Source organism: Phasianus colchicus, chromosome Z (genome assembly GCF_987193195.1).
Source record: "Phasianus colchicus chromosome Z, bPhaCol1.hap1.1, whole genome shotgun sequence".
Taxonomy (NCBI): domain Eukaryota; kingdom Metazoa; phylum Chordata; class Aves; order Galliformes; family Phasianidae; genus Phasianus; species Phasianus colchicus.
The window spans coordinates 677824-695439 of NC_143476.1; the positions used below are offsets into that span (position 1 = coordinate 677824).

The 17616-nt window shown below is 44.6% G+C and overlaps 1 protein-coding gene across 4 annotated transcripts in view; it reads right to left on the reverse strand.

Annotated features, from left to right (window-relative positions):
• Positions 1–1793: 1793 nt before the first annotated feature.
• The window catches only part of ZCCHC7 (zinc finger CCHC-type containing 7), a 105178-nt gene continuing 89355 nt past the window's right edge, over positions 1794–17616 (reverse strand). For all 4 annotated transcript variants that reach the window (XM_090132345.1, XM_031609537.2, XM_031609539.2 and 1 more), the window contains 3 exons: positions 8401–8496; positions 3591–3708; positions 1794–3154 (listed from right to left, as the gene is read on the reverse strand). In XM_090132345.1, the coding sequence (XP_089988471.1) occupies positions 2709–3154; positions 3591–3708; positions 8401–8496 (660 nt within the window). In that variant the 3' untranslated portion in view covers positions 1794–2708. The remainder of the gene's footprint in view (positions 3155–3590; positions 3709–8400; positions 8497–17616) is intronic.

Here is a 17616-nt window from a genome sequence, read left to right on the forward strand (position 1 = left end):
CCATATTTCCCTATGTTGGGCATTTTTAGTGCGTATCATTTTTGCATTTACTGCTGTTGCCTCTCACACTTGCTAGCCTGCTACATAACCCATCATCACATTAAGCCACTGCATAACACCTGGATAAGCAGCAAGTACATTGGCCTTTTTATTTCCTTGTGGGATGCTTTGCAAATGAGGAGTAGAATATTTAAGTGAGGGTACTCAGGGGCAGAGACCCAGAGAAGATCTCCATGGGGAACCTCTCAAGAGCATCACCACCCAGGTGGCACCAGAAGAATGTTCCTCTGGTTTTCTTGTCTAGGAAGTTTTCCTTTACAGCATACAACACAGCAGCTGTAAAACACCTCCTGTACGCATCAAGGATCCTCTCCCTCTCTCTCTGATGTTAACTGCAGTTTGCAGTTCTGTCCTTGTAGAAAACAGCAGCTTCAGTTTTGGAGGAGTGAAGCAGAGGTCTCCCTGCTCATGATGTTCTTCAGTAAATGAGCACGGTGAGTGTGAAAGCTCTCCAGAGCACAGACACACTATTGTGCAACGTAGAGAATGACAAGGCCAAAATTCCACAGGGTCACTTTTATCTTAAACGAAAACCACATCCAACTACAACAAAAAACATTACCGACCATTTGCCTCAAAAACAGCAAAGAAAATAATTCTGGGAGACGCCCTAAAATCTGCCTAACTGCAGCTTAAGGGAATTCTCTCCTGCCTGTTGTTGTAGTTTTGTGCTTTCTAGTACTCTCTGTGGGCAGAACCACCAGCACCAGCACGCAGTCTTTGCAGCCCTGCAGGCTGCTGATGTACAGGAGGCACAGCACACACACACACAGTGGCACCTGCTGATTTCTGAGCTGCCCATCACCTGTAGATGGAGAATCTGGTACTGTAGGAACACCCTGAATCACAACACTTCTGTCCAAGGAATTCTCTCGAGCTCCTGGTGGCCACTGAGTGAATGATGCAACTGCTGGATGAGTTGGAGCTGACCTTAATACTGAATCCAAAACTCTCCTTCTGTATCTACCAGTCTGCACGCTGTGCCAGCTGAAGGTTGCTGGAGACTTTTGTTCAAATAGAAAAATGTGTTGGTAAGTAAAAAGGGGTGTAAAGCACAATGGATGGAAGAGTTCAGTGAGTTCAGTGTTGGGGTTTTTTCAGGATATATATATTTTTAGTAAGTGGTGAAAGTGATTTATTATTTTTTTTTCAGCCAAAAGGAAGTTTTTAATCAAGTAATTGATGAAGTTGAGAAGAAAGAAATTTCAGCCACCAGCACGAAGGCAATTACTCAACACTGGGCACCGGGTTCTGAATAAGATGTCCTTGACAAGTCCTGGCAGATCTCAAGCATTACATAGATTCAGGTCTGCTGAAAACAGCTCTGGACAGAGAAAATATGGGCACTGAAATACCTGTGTTGTCGTTTGGGACCCTGCCAAACAAAAAGTGGAGAACTTACAGAGAGTGGAGCAGTACTGGTAGAAAGACAGCCCCCATTTTTTCTGTATTGCAATACCCTTCTGATTTCTCCTCCTCGTATACCCGTGCATTTGCACAACATACAGATTCTTTCCAATTTCTTTGTAAGTAGAAAGAGAAGACACCCAACTTTATGCTGGTAGTTGCTTCCTTCTGCTTAGCAAAAGTAGTGGTATGCTGCAGTACAGGTCCTGGATCAGTAAAAACAGGAAATCTCCTGACAGCACTTAGTTTCAGCTCAAAATAAGGGAAGCAGATAGCGTGTTCTTAAGTAGTTCTGCTTGCCAATGAAAGACAATGTAGAGCAGATCAATGGTTATGGATATCCCCCATGTAAATTTTTATTTGGATTATTCGTTTGGTCAAGCATTTGTTGTTACAAAACTTTAAACAGCATAAACGTCCAATTCTACAGTACAAAAATAACTGTCTTACAAATAAATTTAATTATTAAATCTTAGCGCATTATGTCTGGAATCAAACACACTTTTCATGCTCTAGACACAACTCCCACACCAAGGGGAACAGTGACATATCTAACATGAGATGTAAACTCTGCTATATTTTCTCAGCTGCTTTCTCCTGCTGTTCTAACCTGTCAGCAAAGAGGTGGAATGTGGTCAGTCAGAGCTTGCCCACGCTTGGCACCCAGAGCTGTGGCACTGATGGTGGTGGACCTACACTGCAGAGTGAGGCTGGAGACTGTCACTTCCCAAAGCTTAAAGCAACACCTTCACAGCACCTTCTGGAAGGCACAGGACTGCACCCTGGAGAGTGGCTGATGCGAACATGCACATCTCCACACGTGGACTCCAGCTCCTGCTAATGTGAAAGCTTCCCTTCAGTGTCAGCATGAGCACCGTGCCAAGATCCTGCTACCAGAGCTACATCTCACCAGCAAAGAAACAAATCCTACCCAAAGCAGCATGGGCCTTCCCCAGCCCAGCCCCTCACATTACAAGCAAATGCAGCAAGCTTACACGAGGACTGCTGAAAAAGTACAGTTATTCCAGACACAAATATTAAATGCTCCCTGCCAAGTGAACAGTGCACAACAGACAAAGCATCTCTTTTGGAAGTAGAGAAGGATGCTTCTCGTGTGCCTGGGGCCTGGGCATGTCCACCCAGACTCAGGGACATACTCAAATTCAGTGTGTAAGGAGTGACAAAAACAAAGAACAGGCAGAGTCAGGGCCAGCAACTGTCAGTGCTTCCCATCTACTTCCTCACCAGCAGGAGGATTTTTGTTTAGACTTTTTCCTCCTCTGTTTTATAAGGAATAAATTCTCATTGATATCAGGACTAGCATCTCTCTGTTTTTTCCTTTTCTTCTTCCTTTTAGCAGCTTCCAGAAGTTGCTGGCCATATTCCTTCTTGCTGCCATGTGCCTGGAGAACAGACTTGTGATGTTTTTTGCTGCCCCTGGATGTCTGCTTATGATACCCTCTAGGGAAGTCGTCCTCCATCTCGTGGCCCCTTTCAACATCACTTCTGTGTCTTTTTGCTCTCTGTTTGTCTGCCTGGGATGATGACTTCTTCTTCTTGCGACGCTCATCTTTGTTACGTTTCCTGCGCTCCTCCCAAGGCTTTTTCTTGCAGCTGTGCCCTCCATGTTCTTCTTCCTGCCATGGTGTCTCTGGCTGTCCTGGCAGAAGGCCAGCTTCTTGCAGTTCTGTAAAACAGATCAGCTCACCTCAGTACCTGCAGTGAAAACCTGAAGCCCCATGCTGGAGCCACTGCAGTATTCCCTGTATATGGTGTCTCAGTTTGGTAGATTTTTTTGGTGGTGTTTTTTTATTGTCCACAGTCAAGAACCTTACTGACTCACACAGTTTAAGCCTCCTCTTGCTAGTTTATTACCACTTCAATGTCAGCAGAATTAAAACATCTGACAACACTCACCTTGGGGCTTTGAAATGATATATTTCCATGGTACACAGAAGATTAAGGTCACAAACCTCTTACTACTCCTGGAGCACCTTTTCAAACTCCTACAGCTTTTCCCAAGACATGGAAACAATTCTACAGTATTTCAGAAAGCAGCAAGCCCAGGAGAAAATATTTCACAGAACTGAAAATAAAAAGGGATCTCCCAAAATGTGCTGTACCTGCCATCTTTCTTTTTAACCTGTTTGCTCTCCTCTTGAGGTCACATTCATCGTCGTAGTAGTGGATGAATGGAGAAGTAGGGAACATGCTTCCACGCATGCGCTTTTCCGAGCACTCCTGCAAAACACATTTTAAATCACTTTCAATGATCTGACTTATGATTTCATGGGAAACAAAGTGAGCTGGATTCTGCAGGTGCTGGTCTGTACCTACGGAGAATGCTGCAAGCAATTCTTTAAAAACTGATAATTTTACTGACAATTCTACTGATTTTCAACAGTTCTTTCAGCGTGCAAAGAAAAACATGCATTCCAAGAACCAACCTGCAGCTGCCTTGCAACAAGTGGAAGGACTCACGTGTCTTCCCACCATTTTATTATTATCTGCAGCAGTCTTCGAGGCATAGAACTAGAAGCACGTAGACACCAGGGGGATGCATGCCAACCATGCTGCTAGATCCAGGGCACAGGGCATCCTGCCTGAGCTGGGCCAGCTCCCACTGCTGCCTCTGCAGCTGGCTCTCCATCACGACCACAAGCCTCATCTCCTCGGGTCAACCCCTCCAGCTGTGGGGGGGGCTTTTTAACACATGGATCCCTTGAAGGGAAATGCACGTGCAGAAGTGTGGCACATTCAAAAGGTGTGCTGGGGGTTAAAGGAAGGAGAAGGCAGTGATGGGGAGCCCAGGGCAGCCCACTCTGCACACTGCCAGAGCGGTGTGTCACTTTCTTACAGATGCAGAACAAAAGTAGATCCCACAGAAGGTTCTGCCATGCAAAGACACTGGGTGTGCTGGGAAGAGAGCCCTGAACCATCCATTGCTCCCTGAATCACATACAGGTGAACCCATGTCACAAACACTTGATTGAGGAGTGTGGTTTTTTTCCCTGCTGCACTCACAATGTTTTGGCAATGTCTGTAGACCTGGCTATGCTTCCTATGGATTTGCTCTCCACTTCTTGGATGCTGCCCAGATTTAATGAGCTCTGGGCCTGCCATTCCCAATAAACTATGAGGAGCTTTTGCTCACCCTATCTCCATGCTATCTAAGCATCTTTCCTTCCTGCATTTGTGACTTCAGCCTCTACGACTCTCCTTCCCTATGTGTCTTTCTGTACTCTCCTCTCTCCCTTTTTAGAGGAGTAAGACATTAAGAATGCATTTCATACGTATTTCATATCCTCCCCTCATCTTTAAATGGCCTTTGCTGGGCTGAAGTCAAAAGAGGAATTTTTCTCTGTGGTTTTCTCCAAGGGAGCACTGCTGGGTCAGACTGGATTTCACTCTGCACACCTCAGCCACAGTGACCACAGGCACCCAGCACACCCCACAAAGACACCTCCTCCCTCACCACTCCTAGTTCCCCACTCACCTCCTCAGGTTTGAAGGGTGAGGAAAACAGTGAAATGAACAGCTGAAATACTTCTGCTTCATGTGAATGGCACCTAACTAAGAGCAGGCTTTGTGCTGGGCAAAAGCTGTCTGCCTACCTTGAATAGAAGAAAATGTAAGCATTGCCACGGAGGTTATTGAAAGCAACACAGTTTGGCTTTATGCAGAAGTACCTCAAGACACATTTCTCCTTCTGTGATAACTGTGAAATGCAGTGGCTGGGTTGCTACACAACACCTTTGGCTTGCCCTGCAGAAAGACAGCCCTTCATCACTTCTCATTTTGCTCACTTGCTGACACGGAAGCATTAGTGAACTGGATGCACGTGCTGCCAAAATTAGCACTCCTCTTTTCTGCGGAAACATAACTTCACTGAAAAATCAATTCCATGTCTGACAAGCACTGTGCTGTGCCCTTCCTCCCAGGTAAGCTGCCACTGCTGCCACACACACTGTACTGTTCAATACTCGTGGGACAGTGTTTGCCATTGGAGGGGCCATACAGAGGATGGAAAGCAGAACCTGCTACCAGCCTGCAGGAGGAATTTTCTGTGTGACTGGCATATTGTGATGTGAATACAAAGCACATCTGCAGTTACTGGCCAGCTCCTTAGCCCTGCTGCCTTAAAAACTTGCTGCAGCCTGAATAATGTAAGGGGCTGTGTCCCTGGTTGATTTACTTCCACCTTAACTTTCCTACACAGATGTCCTGCAAAAAGAGCACATCTTTGCCAGGGACTCTGAAACACAATGGTTTGGAAAGTGTGGATGGTTCAAAATGGACTATCATGGGAAGTCTACTAAAGAAAATAAGATCTTTTCCTTTATGAGCACTGTAGCTCATACAGAGTTTTAAAATACAATTGCATTAATAAATAACACAGCAAATACAGTAAACATAACTGCCAGGCGTTAGAACCTTTGACAGCTAATGCCATAATTACTTCAATTTCTGCACACCCCCCACACCTGTTCTACAGTCACCTTCTCACACAAGCTGGTGCAGTTAACTCCAGGATTTACCAACTTCTTTGCTCTTGCCTGAGTTGCTTCTAATGAAGAAGTAGAACTTCAAATGTTCCTAAGCTAGATTAAATGGCAACATGAAAAGAAGCAGTCTGCTGTGGGAAGCACTGTGCTACGTCCACATAAAACTAACAGCAGCCTTCTCTTCTTGGTAGTCTGTTACTCCTCTGCTTTAAATGCTCAAGAAAGGCAATGCAGGAGGGTTCCTGCAGTGCAGAAATGGGAAAAAAATGTTAAGAGATGCTTATCATCACCAGTAATGTTTTACTGATAACAAATCTCCAATAAAAACAAACAAACTAAAAACAAAGAAACAAACAAACCAAAAAAAAAAAAAACCCTCCAAAAAAACCCAAACTTTTTTCCATGAATTATAACCAGGATTTTCAAGCTCTGACAGGGCTGCTCACTGCATCAGTACAGACATTGATTTTGACCTCAGTTTTCTTAGTCAGTGAGAGCTACAAATCTCACACGTATTGCCTGTCCAGCTGGATCTCCATAAATATGCATAGCAGACCACCAGCCCCATTTCTACAGCCATTTGCAAAGAGAAGGTTTAGTGATTTGAAGGCAAATACCCAGTGATCATTATATAATGCACTGCACATCTGGGATGCTTTTCTGTGTGCATACTGAAAGATCTGGTGAGAATTTCTGCCCTCCTGCATTATTACTGACTTCTCAATTTTCATTCAGTCACTGCTGAGGCTATTTCTGCTCCTTGCATGCTAGGGAAAATACTGACTTATCTTTAACACTGATGACTGTAAGATGTTGCTCGTCCCACTTTATTCCCTTACTTGCGTTATACAATTTCTGCCTATTCCATCCAAGTAACAACTATCATCTCCTCCCAGAAATGAACTAATTATTTTTAAAGCTCACCTGTAATCATGTATTGCTGCCTTTCTTGAATGACATTTCTGGGGGAGTTTAGTAAAAACTGTTCCTCGTCCACTGCCAGTAATCACTCACTTTTTGTGCAAGCATGTCAATCCAGGTCTCATTGCATATCTTCATTTCAGTGTCTACATTACTGGCAGTGGCTTCATTCTGTTCTTGTTTAACAGGATCCATTTCAGAGCTGCCTTTATGGAAACTTTTTATTCACTGAATATTTTACTGAAGTCTCATATACCAGGCAGAACAAGATGGTTCTCGTGACTAAATTGCCCAGGTCTTGCACTGTCATCACACGTGGAGCCATGTCTTGAGCAGACATCCTGCACGCAAAATCAAGGATTTGGACTGACATACCATAGCCAAGGTCATGCCTGCAGTGCTTGCATTTCCCACAGATTACACCAGGCTGCTGATGCCTCTTACCTGGTTTGGACTGGAAGAGCCACTTATTTCCTGGCTCTTCCAAGGCATCTGTGAAGGCAGCAGCGTGCCCATATTACACACAATGGCCTCAACATACTGCTCAAAGAGAATGCCTTCATTTGTCTCCAAAGACTGCTTGGCATTAAAATTTTTCTTTCCTCCTCTTTCAGATCAGCCAGGAGAACATGCTAGCAAACTTGTCCTGCCTGTCCCACTTATTTTCCACGGAGATAAAAAATTCAGATGAAAACAGTGGCATGCTTTTCAGGAGTGAACACACAGAGCAGGCAGGAAGGAATTTGCTGACAATTTACTCTCTCTAAGCAGTAGGAAACAATAAACTTAACCAACACACACGTAACACTCATTTCCTAGAATATTTGTGGCTACCGGACTTATAAAAAAAACCCTCTACCTTTTGAGCTAGATATCTGCAAGGCCAGAGCTGCACTTGTCATGGTGGGAGGCTAGAAAAGGTGATAAACATCTGGGACTAATATCAGAAGATGCAGCACAACTCCAATTTTTACTTCTCACGGTCACCACCTCTGTACCTTACAGCATGCCAGTAAGCTTAATTCAGCTGCTACAAACTGGGATCCTCAGAAGAGGTAGAAATGGAGAATTCCTAAAACAGAAATTCCAATTGCTGGGCTGACTGCTGTAAGCAACCTTTTGTGATGTTGAATGTGGCAGCAAGGTACTACTGTTTCATTCCATAAACCACTTGAAAAATGGGAAAAAATACAGCTCTGTTTAGTATCTGTCCATTACATATTCTTTCTCCCAACAGACCCACTTAGAAGCCAAACCAATAAACCTGACATAGTAACTCCTCTTTTTTTTCCCCACATCTTTAAAATTAGATGGGCGAAATCACTGCACAATGGCCCACACTGATTTCAACAGTGCTGCAGACTCACAAATGTTTCATTAGAGCAACCCTGCGTGCAGCATTAGCTTGACTCCTCCAGCTCTTTTCTCCAGCCATGATCTGTGGATAGGGATGAATTTCTATTCCAGAGATACACCCAGCACTGAGGCAGAGGCTGCTGAGACTTACATATCCAAAATGTCCTTTCCGGGAGCAGTTGTAGCAGTACACAGTAGCAGAGTGCTCAGAGTGGGAACTGGCTGCCTTGATTGGTCCAGGGTTTGTCTGAAAGAGAGAAATTGGTGACAGTTGGGTCAGGCAGTATTCCAGATGCCGAATTAAAAATAAATTAAATGACTACATAATTTTATTATGCTTAAATCAATCCATCCCTACTTGCTGTTGGAATATTGAGTTAAAAAAGAACCACGTTCCTGACATTACTGCAATTACTTAGAGCAATTTAACCCTAAGCATCGCAAATGAGATGGGAAAAGACATGCTCAGTATCCATTCCACCTGGCCATGTTGTTTTGGCCCTGAATACAAGCACATGGGCTGCTGATTTATCTGCCTCCCCTCCTCCCTTCCTCCCAGCCTTCACCACCTCTCATGCATGCCCTGCAGTGCTGCTGGGAGGGACAGGGCCACCAGGTATTACCCCCACCAGCTGCATGGCCACAGCTGTGCACTGCAGAACGCATTCCTGCTAGCAGGGCTCAGAGTAACATGGCAGGGATGTGACTGAGACACAGCGCTTTCACTGGCTGCACTCCCAAGCCTACACCTGCTTCCAAAAACCATACCAAGAAGCACAGTAACTAAGGAAGAACCTGACAAACTTCTCAAGACAACCAAGAGCTTTTTGTCTTTAAACCCTTACGACTGCACTCATCCATTGCAAAAGCCACTGTGTCATCATGCACAGCCTCCAAGAGTGACAGCAGTGCTTCCAAAGCAGGCAGAAACAACAGAAATCTTCTCATGCCAAGTTTTGGTGGGTAGGGTCACCCGATTGTGAGCCCCTCCAGCCTTGACCTTAAGGATGTGTTGCAGATTCACGCTCCCCAGATCATAAGAAAAATTACCAATGAAGTGATTTCTCATATATTTCTCATCCATGTCTTACAGTGAGAGCTCTCCAGCAAACAGTGGTATGTCAGTGAGTCACTAAACTGGTTTAGTTTTTCAGGTTGTTCCTTTTAACAATAGGCAAAGAAAGAAGTCAAACCTCTGCATTATCCCTGAGGAAAAATCTATGGGCTCAGTGTTTTGGGAGAATCACTGATATTCTAAATAGTTCTCAACATGGACAGCTGTCCCAGAAACAATCTCCACTTTAGCCAGGGCTCTTAAAAAGCAGAGATAAATCTTGCAGTTGAGACCCTCCTCTGCCTTCCTACTGCACAGCATTTCACCTCTTAGAAAATCTGTTTTCAAAGCTGCTGTCAGCTGAAGCCCGCACAGGAAGGCTGCTAAGGACCCAGAGCACTCCTTAAGCCAGTACCCATCTGCCAGAGATCCCCACAACCAGAATGCCAGCACCATACAGTATAGAAAAATAAAGCCCAGATCACAGCTCACTGTTCTGCCAGCTGGTCTGTAACACGTGCCACAATTCCACCTGAAAATGACTAGATTGTACGGCTTGGTCTTTGCAAAGTTACAGAAAACATGCATTATCCTAGAGAAGCAATTCCAAAATGCTGCCTCCATCTGTTGAATAGGGCTCTTGGTGCTCTTGTACTGAAACTTCATTGATACTTCTGGGTTCCAAACGCTATTACTTTCCAGGGAAAAAGAGGAGGAGGATCTCCCACTACTCTGGATTGCACTTTTGAAAATAAATCCCAGACGTGTGGATGCCAGCAGGCGTGGAGCATGCTCCCCAGAGCACTGCAGTGATTTATATGGCCACGTTAGTAAGCAAACTGCGTGCATGCACTCCTCCAGCAGGTGCCTCATTCTAATCCAAAAGTTAAATACACAGCAGCAGATAAGAACTCACCTGATTCATAAATTACACTTGACATTCATACACACTGGTGTACACTTCTATGCACTCGAAGCTCCCAGTCGCTTACTGACACTCAAAAGGCAATGGCTGTACCAAGTGCTGTCTGTGCTGTGAGCTGGCCAGAGCTGCTTTCCCCCATTTCAGAACAACTGCATGCAAGAAATGCCCCGACGTTCTCCTCTCCTACTGTACAAGAGTGCTTAAGCCTCCCCCATTTATTAGGGACATACCCCCAGTGACCCCAACCTCTCCCCTCTGGCCCAAGCCAGCCCCTTCCTCCTCCCCACTCCTTTTTGTTCAGCTAATGGGAAAGGTCACATTTAAGGAAAGAAATTAAAGCTGAATACTCACTGCTCAGATTACAACTCTACATAACTTTGCTTCCTTCCGTAGCCAAACAAAAAGGAAACCTATGCTATAAACCCTCTGTTTTCTTACTACTTAAGGCTTAAAAAAGCATCTGAAGACTCCAGCCATATGGGCACAAAATAAACTATTCATGAACGTAGCTTCTCTATGTTATTTTTTTTTTTGTTACAAACATTTAAATAATCTATATTTGTAGGGTGATATCTTGGAGATTACTTCACTATCAATATATAGAAGTAATAACCTGGTAGATAGCATTACCTATGAAAGGTCCATCCCATCTGCTATTCTTGCTGAAAGCTTTTCATGCACCAGTAAACTCAGTAAATATCAGAAGATAAAGCATAAGCCTACCACGCCATGGATTTACTCCTAATGTCTCCTCAAAGTGCAGCCTGATGCAACGATTACAAATGATTTTTCTTCTAATGTCATTTTACATAACCCTTTTTTCTGCATGAGTAGTTAGTGTGGAATGAATGAATGAATGCCATTAAAACAGTTAATCATTATCTGGGACATTGGCCTTCCTCCCTTCTCAACTAGGAATCTCCATGACAAAGGCCAAGAGATCAAAATGCCAGGGCTGCCTCACTGGCCTATTTCTGACAGTAATTTTTTATGCAAATAGACCTGCTGGGCAGCTACCTCTGTGACCTTGAGCTCCCCTTATCTGCCGCGACTCGGATCCGACGAGGGCTCGCCGTTACGAAGCTCATTACGACGTAGGATCTGCAATCTGGCTAATTCAGGAAAAACCTTCCCACCTCTGTTGTGTAAATTTCTCTGCTCCCCTGCTCCGCTGGTGCCAAGGGCCAGAAGTGGGACTTCTGTGCAGCTCCAAGAGCCCCTGCCTGACAAGCACACCTCGGAGCCACACACGAGAGTAGCTCTGGAAGTAAAGGATGAGGCTTAACCGGCATCCTTCACAATTCAGGCTCGTACAGGGACACACATCTGATCTCATGAATCATCCGATGCAGCCACAGCCTGACCAGCGCACAGCCACCCCCAGGAACTGGCGAGGATGCACTGGACTCAGGCTGATCAGTCTCCGTGCCACACCTGGAGAAGCAACAAAGCCCCTGGCACCCAGATACAACTCAGAAGAGCTCCCAGTGCCACCCAGAGGTGACACCACCAGATGACACCAAGGCTGTGCCTTTCACCACCTGGTCTGCTTCTATCAGCTGCTGTTCCGCCTCCCCGTAAGGCCCACCCTTGTTCTGTGGTTTCCATCCAAGTCACTGGGGCCGCTCCATTGTGAGGCAGCAGTTCTGCAAACTCCTTACAGCACCTCAGGACTTCTCGCTGCAAGGCTGCTTTGCAGCACCCCAAACCTCTCAATGCCTCTCATGCACGCTGCTGGCTGTGCTCACACCTAGCCCGTCTGTTTGCTTTCACTCTTCTTTCTTGCTGCACTCCAAAGACAAATGATGTCCTGCAGAAAGAAAGGGGCAGGGGGTGTGTGGGCAGCGTGCTTCAAGCCCAGTGCCTGAGCCAGGAGCCTCAAGTGCTAAGAAGATGCTCCACAAAACAAGCGTATGAGCGCCGTGCACAGTGCAGTCTTCCCACTCCGAGAGGTGAACAAGACGTAAGACTTGGACGAAAACTCATTAGCACTCAGACTTTACCAATTCCTTGAGCCACTGGAAGACAATTATCAACTGAATCATTGCACGCTGCTGCTTGCACTCTAGGACTGGACAGGGAAATGATCCAAACAACTCCAACACGGAAAAAAAAAACATCTTCCCTTTATAAATTATCATAATCTATCCGTATACCAACTGAAAGAGTGGCAGGTTGGGATCATTTCTGTATATTACAAACTGCCAATATAAGATACCGTGTTATATCGTAATTATACAGAAGGTTTTTGTTGTTGTTATTTTCTTTAACCATGTCATGCACCCAATAGGCCTGCATTCCATTGGGTAATTCCTTAATTAGGCAGATTTTTGAAACAAGTATTATGTACACAACAGACCGGAACGTCTCCTTTGGAGTCTTCCTAGTCTATCAGGTGATTGCATCATTAAGCCACATGCTCTACGTAGTAAAAATCCTTATGAAAATTCATGACAGAAACATACTGAGCTCGATGCATACTAATACACCAGAAACATACGCATTTCGTGTTCTGACTTCTAAACCCCACAAGTCCAAACAATTATAAATACATCATTTCTTCACCAAATTTGATTTCCCCATCTTGTCGGCCGCCTGAAAAAACTTGCTTTTCCAAGAGGAGTGGTGGAGCTCCCCCAGGCAGCGAGCTGCTCCATTCCAACTGCACCCGAGGATCTTACTGCAATTTGCTTCTCGTCGACGAGCTTACCAAATGAATCCCACCACCCAACAAAGCACGGTGAAATGTCCAGCAAAACAGCAGTATCGCTAAACTTTTTTTATTTTTTTTTTAATTCCCTGACATTAAATAATCTATATCAAATGGGCAGGATTTTACTTCTGGCTGCAGAGTCAGAAAATCCAAAGCCCTTTCCAGAGGAAGGAATGTAACACACTCAGCCCACAGCGCAGGCACTGTAAAGTGGTCATTTTCTACAGAAATACGACGTTTATTTAATGCATTTTAAGTAGATGCAAATGGCATCTACAACCGACCGCGTGAGAACGCTATAGCGAAAGACAAAAAAATACATCGCGGAAGGAAATTAATGTAATCTTTTGATACTCTTACGAGCAGAGAAAAATACACTAAAATATTAATTCAAGAAGTCTTTTATGAAAAACGGATAAAGAAATCTCAAGTTTGTACGGAACATGAATATATGCAAGACAGGAAGGATAACAACAACACAATCCCCGAATGCCTCAGAATCTTGGTGGTTTAAAAGGCATCCCAATTTTCTCCAAAGGTGGTGGCATCTATCCATTCGTCCATGGCTAATTTTACACGGGATGCAAAACGTTATTTAAATGGGATGGCGCATTAAACTCCAACTATTTCTGACGTAGCCCTCAAACTACAAACCTCTCTTTTCTTCCATTTTAATTTTAAAGTAAGTTAGCAAACACTTCCTCCTTAATCCCCGGGGACGATCTCGGCAGCGACACAAACGTGCAAATTTATGACAGCCACACAAACGCTGCTCCGGAGCAACGCGCGACATTAAGTGAAATCATTTCCTGGAAAGATATTATAGGTATCTATATTTTATTTGCCATCTTAAACATATCTCGGGTCTTTATGACCTTATTTTTAAAATGTATTTCCTTTTTACATTTCCTGGTGCAAATGGACTGCATAAATAAGCAATGTGCTATGAGGCTTCAGACTAGCCGATAAACCCTTTCAATTTTCATGCCAGCTTCTTCTTTTGTAATTCAAATCTGGCTGAAAACTGGCAGCTCTGAAAACTGAAACAAGCACTGCCACAAATACCTTGTAATGCTATCGACCTTGTCTGCCCATGCAGTGAGAAAGGGGGATGCATATGTGTCTGCAGTCATCCAGATAACACAACTCATTTTTTTGGGGGGATAACAGAAGCCAGCCCCGGACCGCGCACCAAAAGCAGTCATTACCAGGCAGGCGGAGAATAAGTCTCTTCAAAATACACGCCGCATTTAAAAAACATATACAGGGCTCAGCCACCGCTTTCATTACCAATTTTAATTTAGCTCCTTCAGTTTGCCAGCCAGATAAACTCTTTAGTGCTGTTTTTTAATCTATTTGCCGCATTTTTATGTTTAAGATTATAGTAATATGGGACGGGAGAAGGAATCACTTTTGGAGGAAATAAAGAAATAGATCCGCTTATCGGCGCCCATCAGAAAGTTCATTAATCAGCCGGGCTTTGTGCCCCCTAAATTGAAAGGTTAAATAATCCTCTCAGGAATATTTCTCCGCACCGCCGCCAATTGTCCGGAGAGAAGCTGCCATTCAGGGCGCCGGGGATCGGTGACAGGGTATTTTACCACCGCTTGGACCCCAGACAATGACGGACAAATGGCCTGGTGTACAAAGAAACCTTTTAGTACACGGCAGGAAGAAGGACCACAAGCTTTGAAGTGGGTGGGGAAGGCACGGAGGGCCCCGCGTCTCCACAGCCAGATGTGGGCACGGCACGGCACAGCGCTGCACAGCAGAGCACTGCGCTGCACGGCACTGCACTGCACTGCCCTGCACAGCAGAGCACTGCACTGCCCTGCACAGCAGAGCACTGCACGGCACTGCACAGCACTGCACGGCACAGCACGGCACTGTACAGCACTGCACGGCACTGCACTGCATGGCATAGCACAGCATAGCACAGCACACAGCACAGCACTGCGCGGTGCCATCCATGCACACTCACACGCTCGTGTCTGCACTAAGCTGAGCACAAACATTTGCAAAGCCTGTGAAGTTGGCAGATTAGGAGAACTAAGGCACGGCCGCCGTTATTATTCAATGTGCCAGGGAGTCCAACGATGCCCACGCTTTTAGTTTTTACTGTCATTCCCAATGATTTACAGCTTACTCTCCACCACCTCTGCGCGCGCACAGATCGCTTCTCAGTGCCTGCAGGAGGAGGAAGAGGAGGAGGAGGAGGGAGCGCTGCGTTCTGAGTAACTTCAGAGGTGGCTGCTCTGAACATTTACTTGGCAGGGCTTCCCAAGCACAGCTCTCTGGGAGCAGAAGGAAGCAGCAGACGGTGCAGCTGGAGGGTGCAATGCTGCGCAGCGCTGCTGGGTGGGTGGAGGTTCTGTTACCTAACAATCATTTCAGCCTTTTTCCTTAAAATTCCTTAAAATTCAACCTGCACTGCCTTTTACTGACTGCATTTCAGAAGCATTTTCCTCATGCTACCAATGCGTTAACTCTGCACCTTAATGTTCACCACTCTCCTTGCAGGCTGTTCACCTATTCCCTAACGACACTGTATCTTTTCAGGCACACCGATTTTCTTCCCCAGCTTTCTAACAAGTGACATCAACCAGAACACATCCTTGAAGAAATGTCTGATACCTTATTCCGTAACTGCTGACAAACACTTTCCCACGTCCTTCTCACACCATTAATTCTTACAAACTATTCTGCTCCATAGGCTTCTCACTTTGCTATGGCCTGGGACATTCTGAATAGTCGGCAGCTTCCAAAAACGGATCGCAAAACTTCGGACCTCACCTCTCACACATCACATCAACACCACCGTATGGTGATCAGAGCTCTTTACTCCACGCCAGCTTTGGAGTATCTCAGTGCTATCACTTTCCCATTCTTTCCGTCCTCATCAGAAGAGCAGAATTATCTTAACCAGGTTCTCATCTTCCCTCAAAAGAAATCAGATCAGGTACCATGTGTAATTACTTTCAAAGCATAAAATATTTCAGATTATCGAACAGTCCCAAGAAACCCTTCAGTGCACGTGTATGTCCAAACACAGGCACCTAGCACTCACTTTTAAAGATGCTGAATAAAGCAACAAATGCACCGTAGGAGCAGAATTAAGCCACGTGGCCAAGAAACAAAATGAAACAACCGATGTGCAGGAGGTGTCCTCTGCAAAGCTGGATGACGAGGAGTCACTAAAAGGCAAAGAAACACAAGGAGGAAAAAAAAAAGAAAAAAGAAAAAGACAAGCATCTTTTGGACTGGATGCTGTCTCACAGAAACCCCACTTTTTTTTTTTTTTTTTTTTTAGGGGGGCTGGAAGGGGAGCAAATATATTACGTAATCTACTCCGTAAATACTACCTCTTCTTGTAAATCTTTCCTTTGTCGTACCTGTGGAGAATCAAAGCTTGAGCCATGTGCCTGCCCGCAGAACTGCTCTCCTACTGCGTATATGGCAGCCCTACAGCAGACAGAGTAGCAAAAGGTGCCTTGTTGAGCTGGAATTACATCAGACTATAAGGCAAAATAGATCATGAATCTGCAGGTAACAGTTCATCCAAGTGCTGGAGCTAAAAAAAAAGAGCAGCCAATGATGGCAATGCTGTGGTTTGTTTCCACAAAGGACTGAGACCAGCATACAGGTTATGAACGGTGCCCGTTTGAGAGTCACACTCATGGCTTTTGGATTCTGTTTGCTAAAGCTATGCATATCGTATTATCCAGGCAGACCACTGCTCTGAGACTACACTAAGGAGTAAAACAGTACCCGGCTATGGGTCACATCTGTACGGGGCATATGGATTTACACAGCATTTACACAGGCCTTTTGTTCTCCTGAATTCCTTTTATGATTGAGTTTCCAAAAGACGAAAACAAAACCAGAGTACTTCTGTCACTAAGACAATTTTTTTAATCATACGACAGGGCTTAACGTGACGTTTTAATATTATTGATGTGATAGACCCTCTCAGAATTAAATTGCTTTTAGGGAATCCTAATCCGTAGATTATTAACATGATCAAGCATAACTTGAGAAAGTTACAGTCTGATGTGAGCTCTTAGCTGTCCCTAATATACAGATAATTGACAAGACGAGCTAGCAGTTCTGGCAGTGTACATGGGCAATTGCATACGCTTCTGCCACAGCACAGCTAAACAGACAGTTGTTGCTAGACACCTGTAAGATCTTAAAACAGAAAGTATTTGTATGGAACAGCTTCAATGCTACTAAAGCACGTAATTTACAAACAGCTACTGAGTGGAGATGTGTCAAGCAAAGTATTGGTCATCATCGTGATGTACGTGCCAACGCTCCAGTGGGATGTTATATTTCTCCTGTTCTGCAATGCAAAAAGGTAGCAAAATGCCGTTTGTATTAACTACATAAAAGCATTGTTTCAATATATTTTAAAATATGTGATAGGTCGCAGATAGTTGTTTGTTTCCTATGGAATTCTGAAGCGGACTGTGAGCTCTAACAAACCTGAGCAAAAACACCTTCACATGGAGGTCAAAGTAATACTTTGCAGGAATAAAGGAACTTTAATACAAATATTTACACACAAAATCCACTGCAGAAAAGAGGCATGGAAACATTGATTTTTTTTTCCCCCCCCCTCAAATAGAAGCGTATTTTGGAAACACACTGCAAGTCTGATTCCACCATGAAAGCT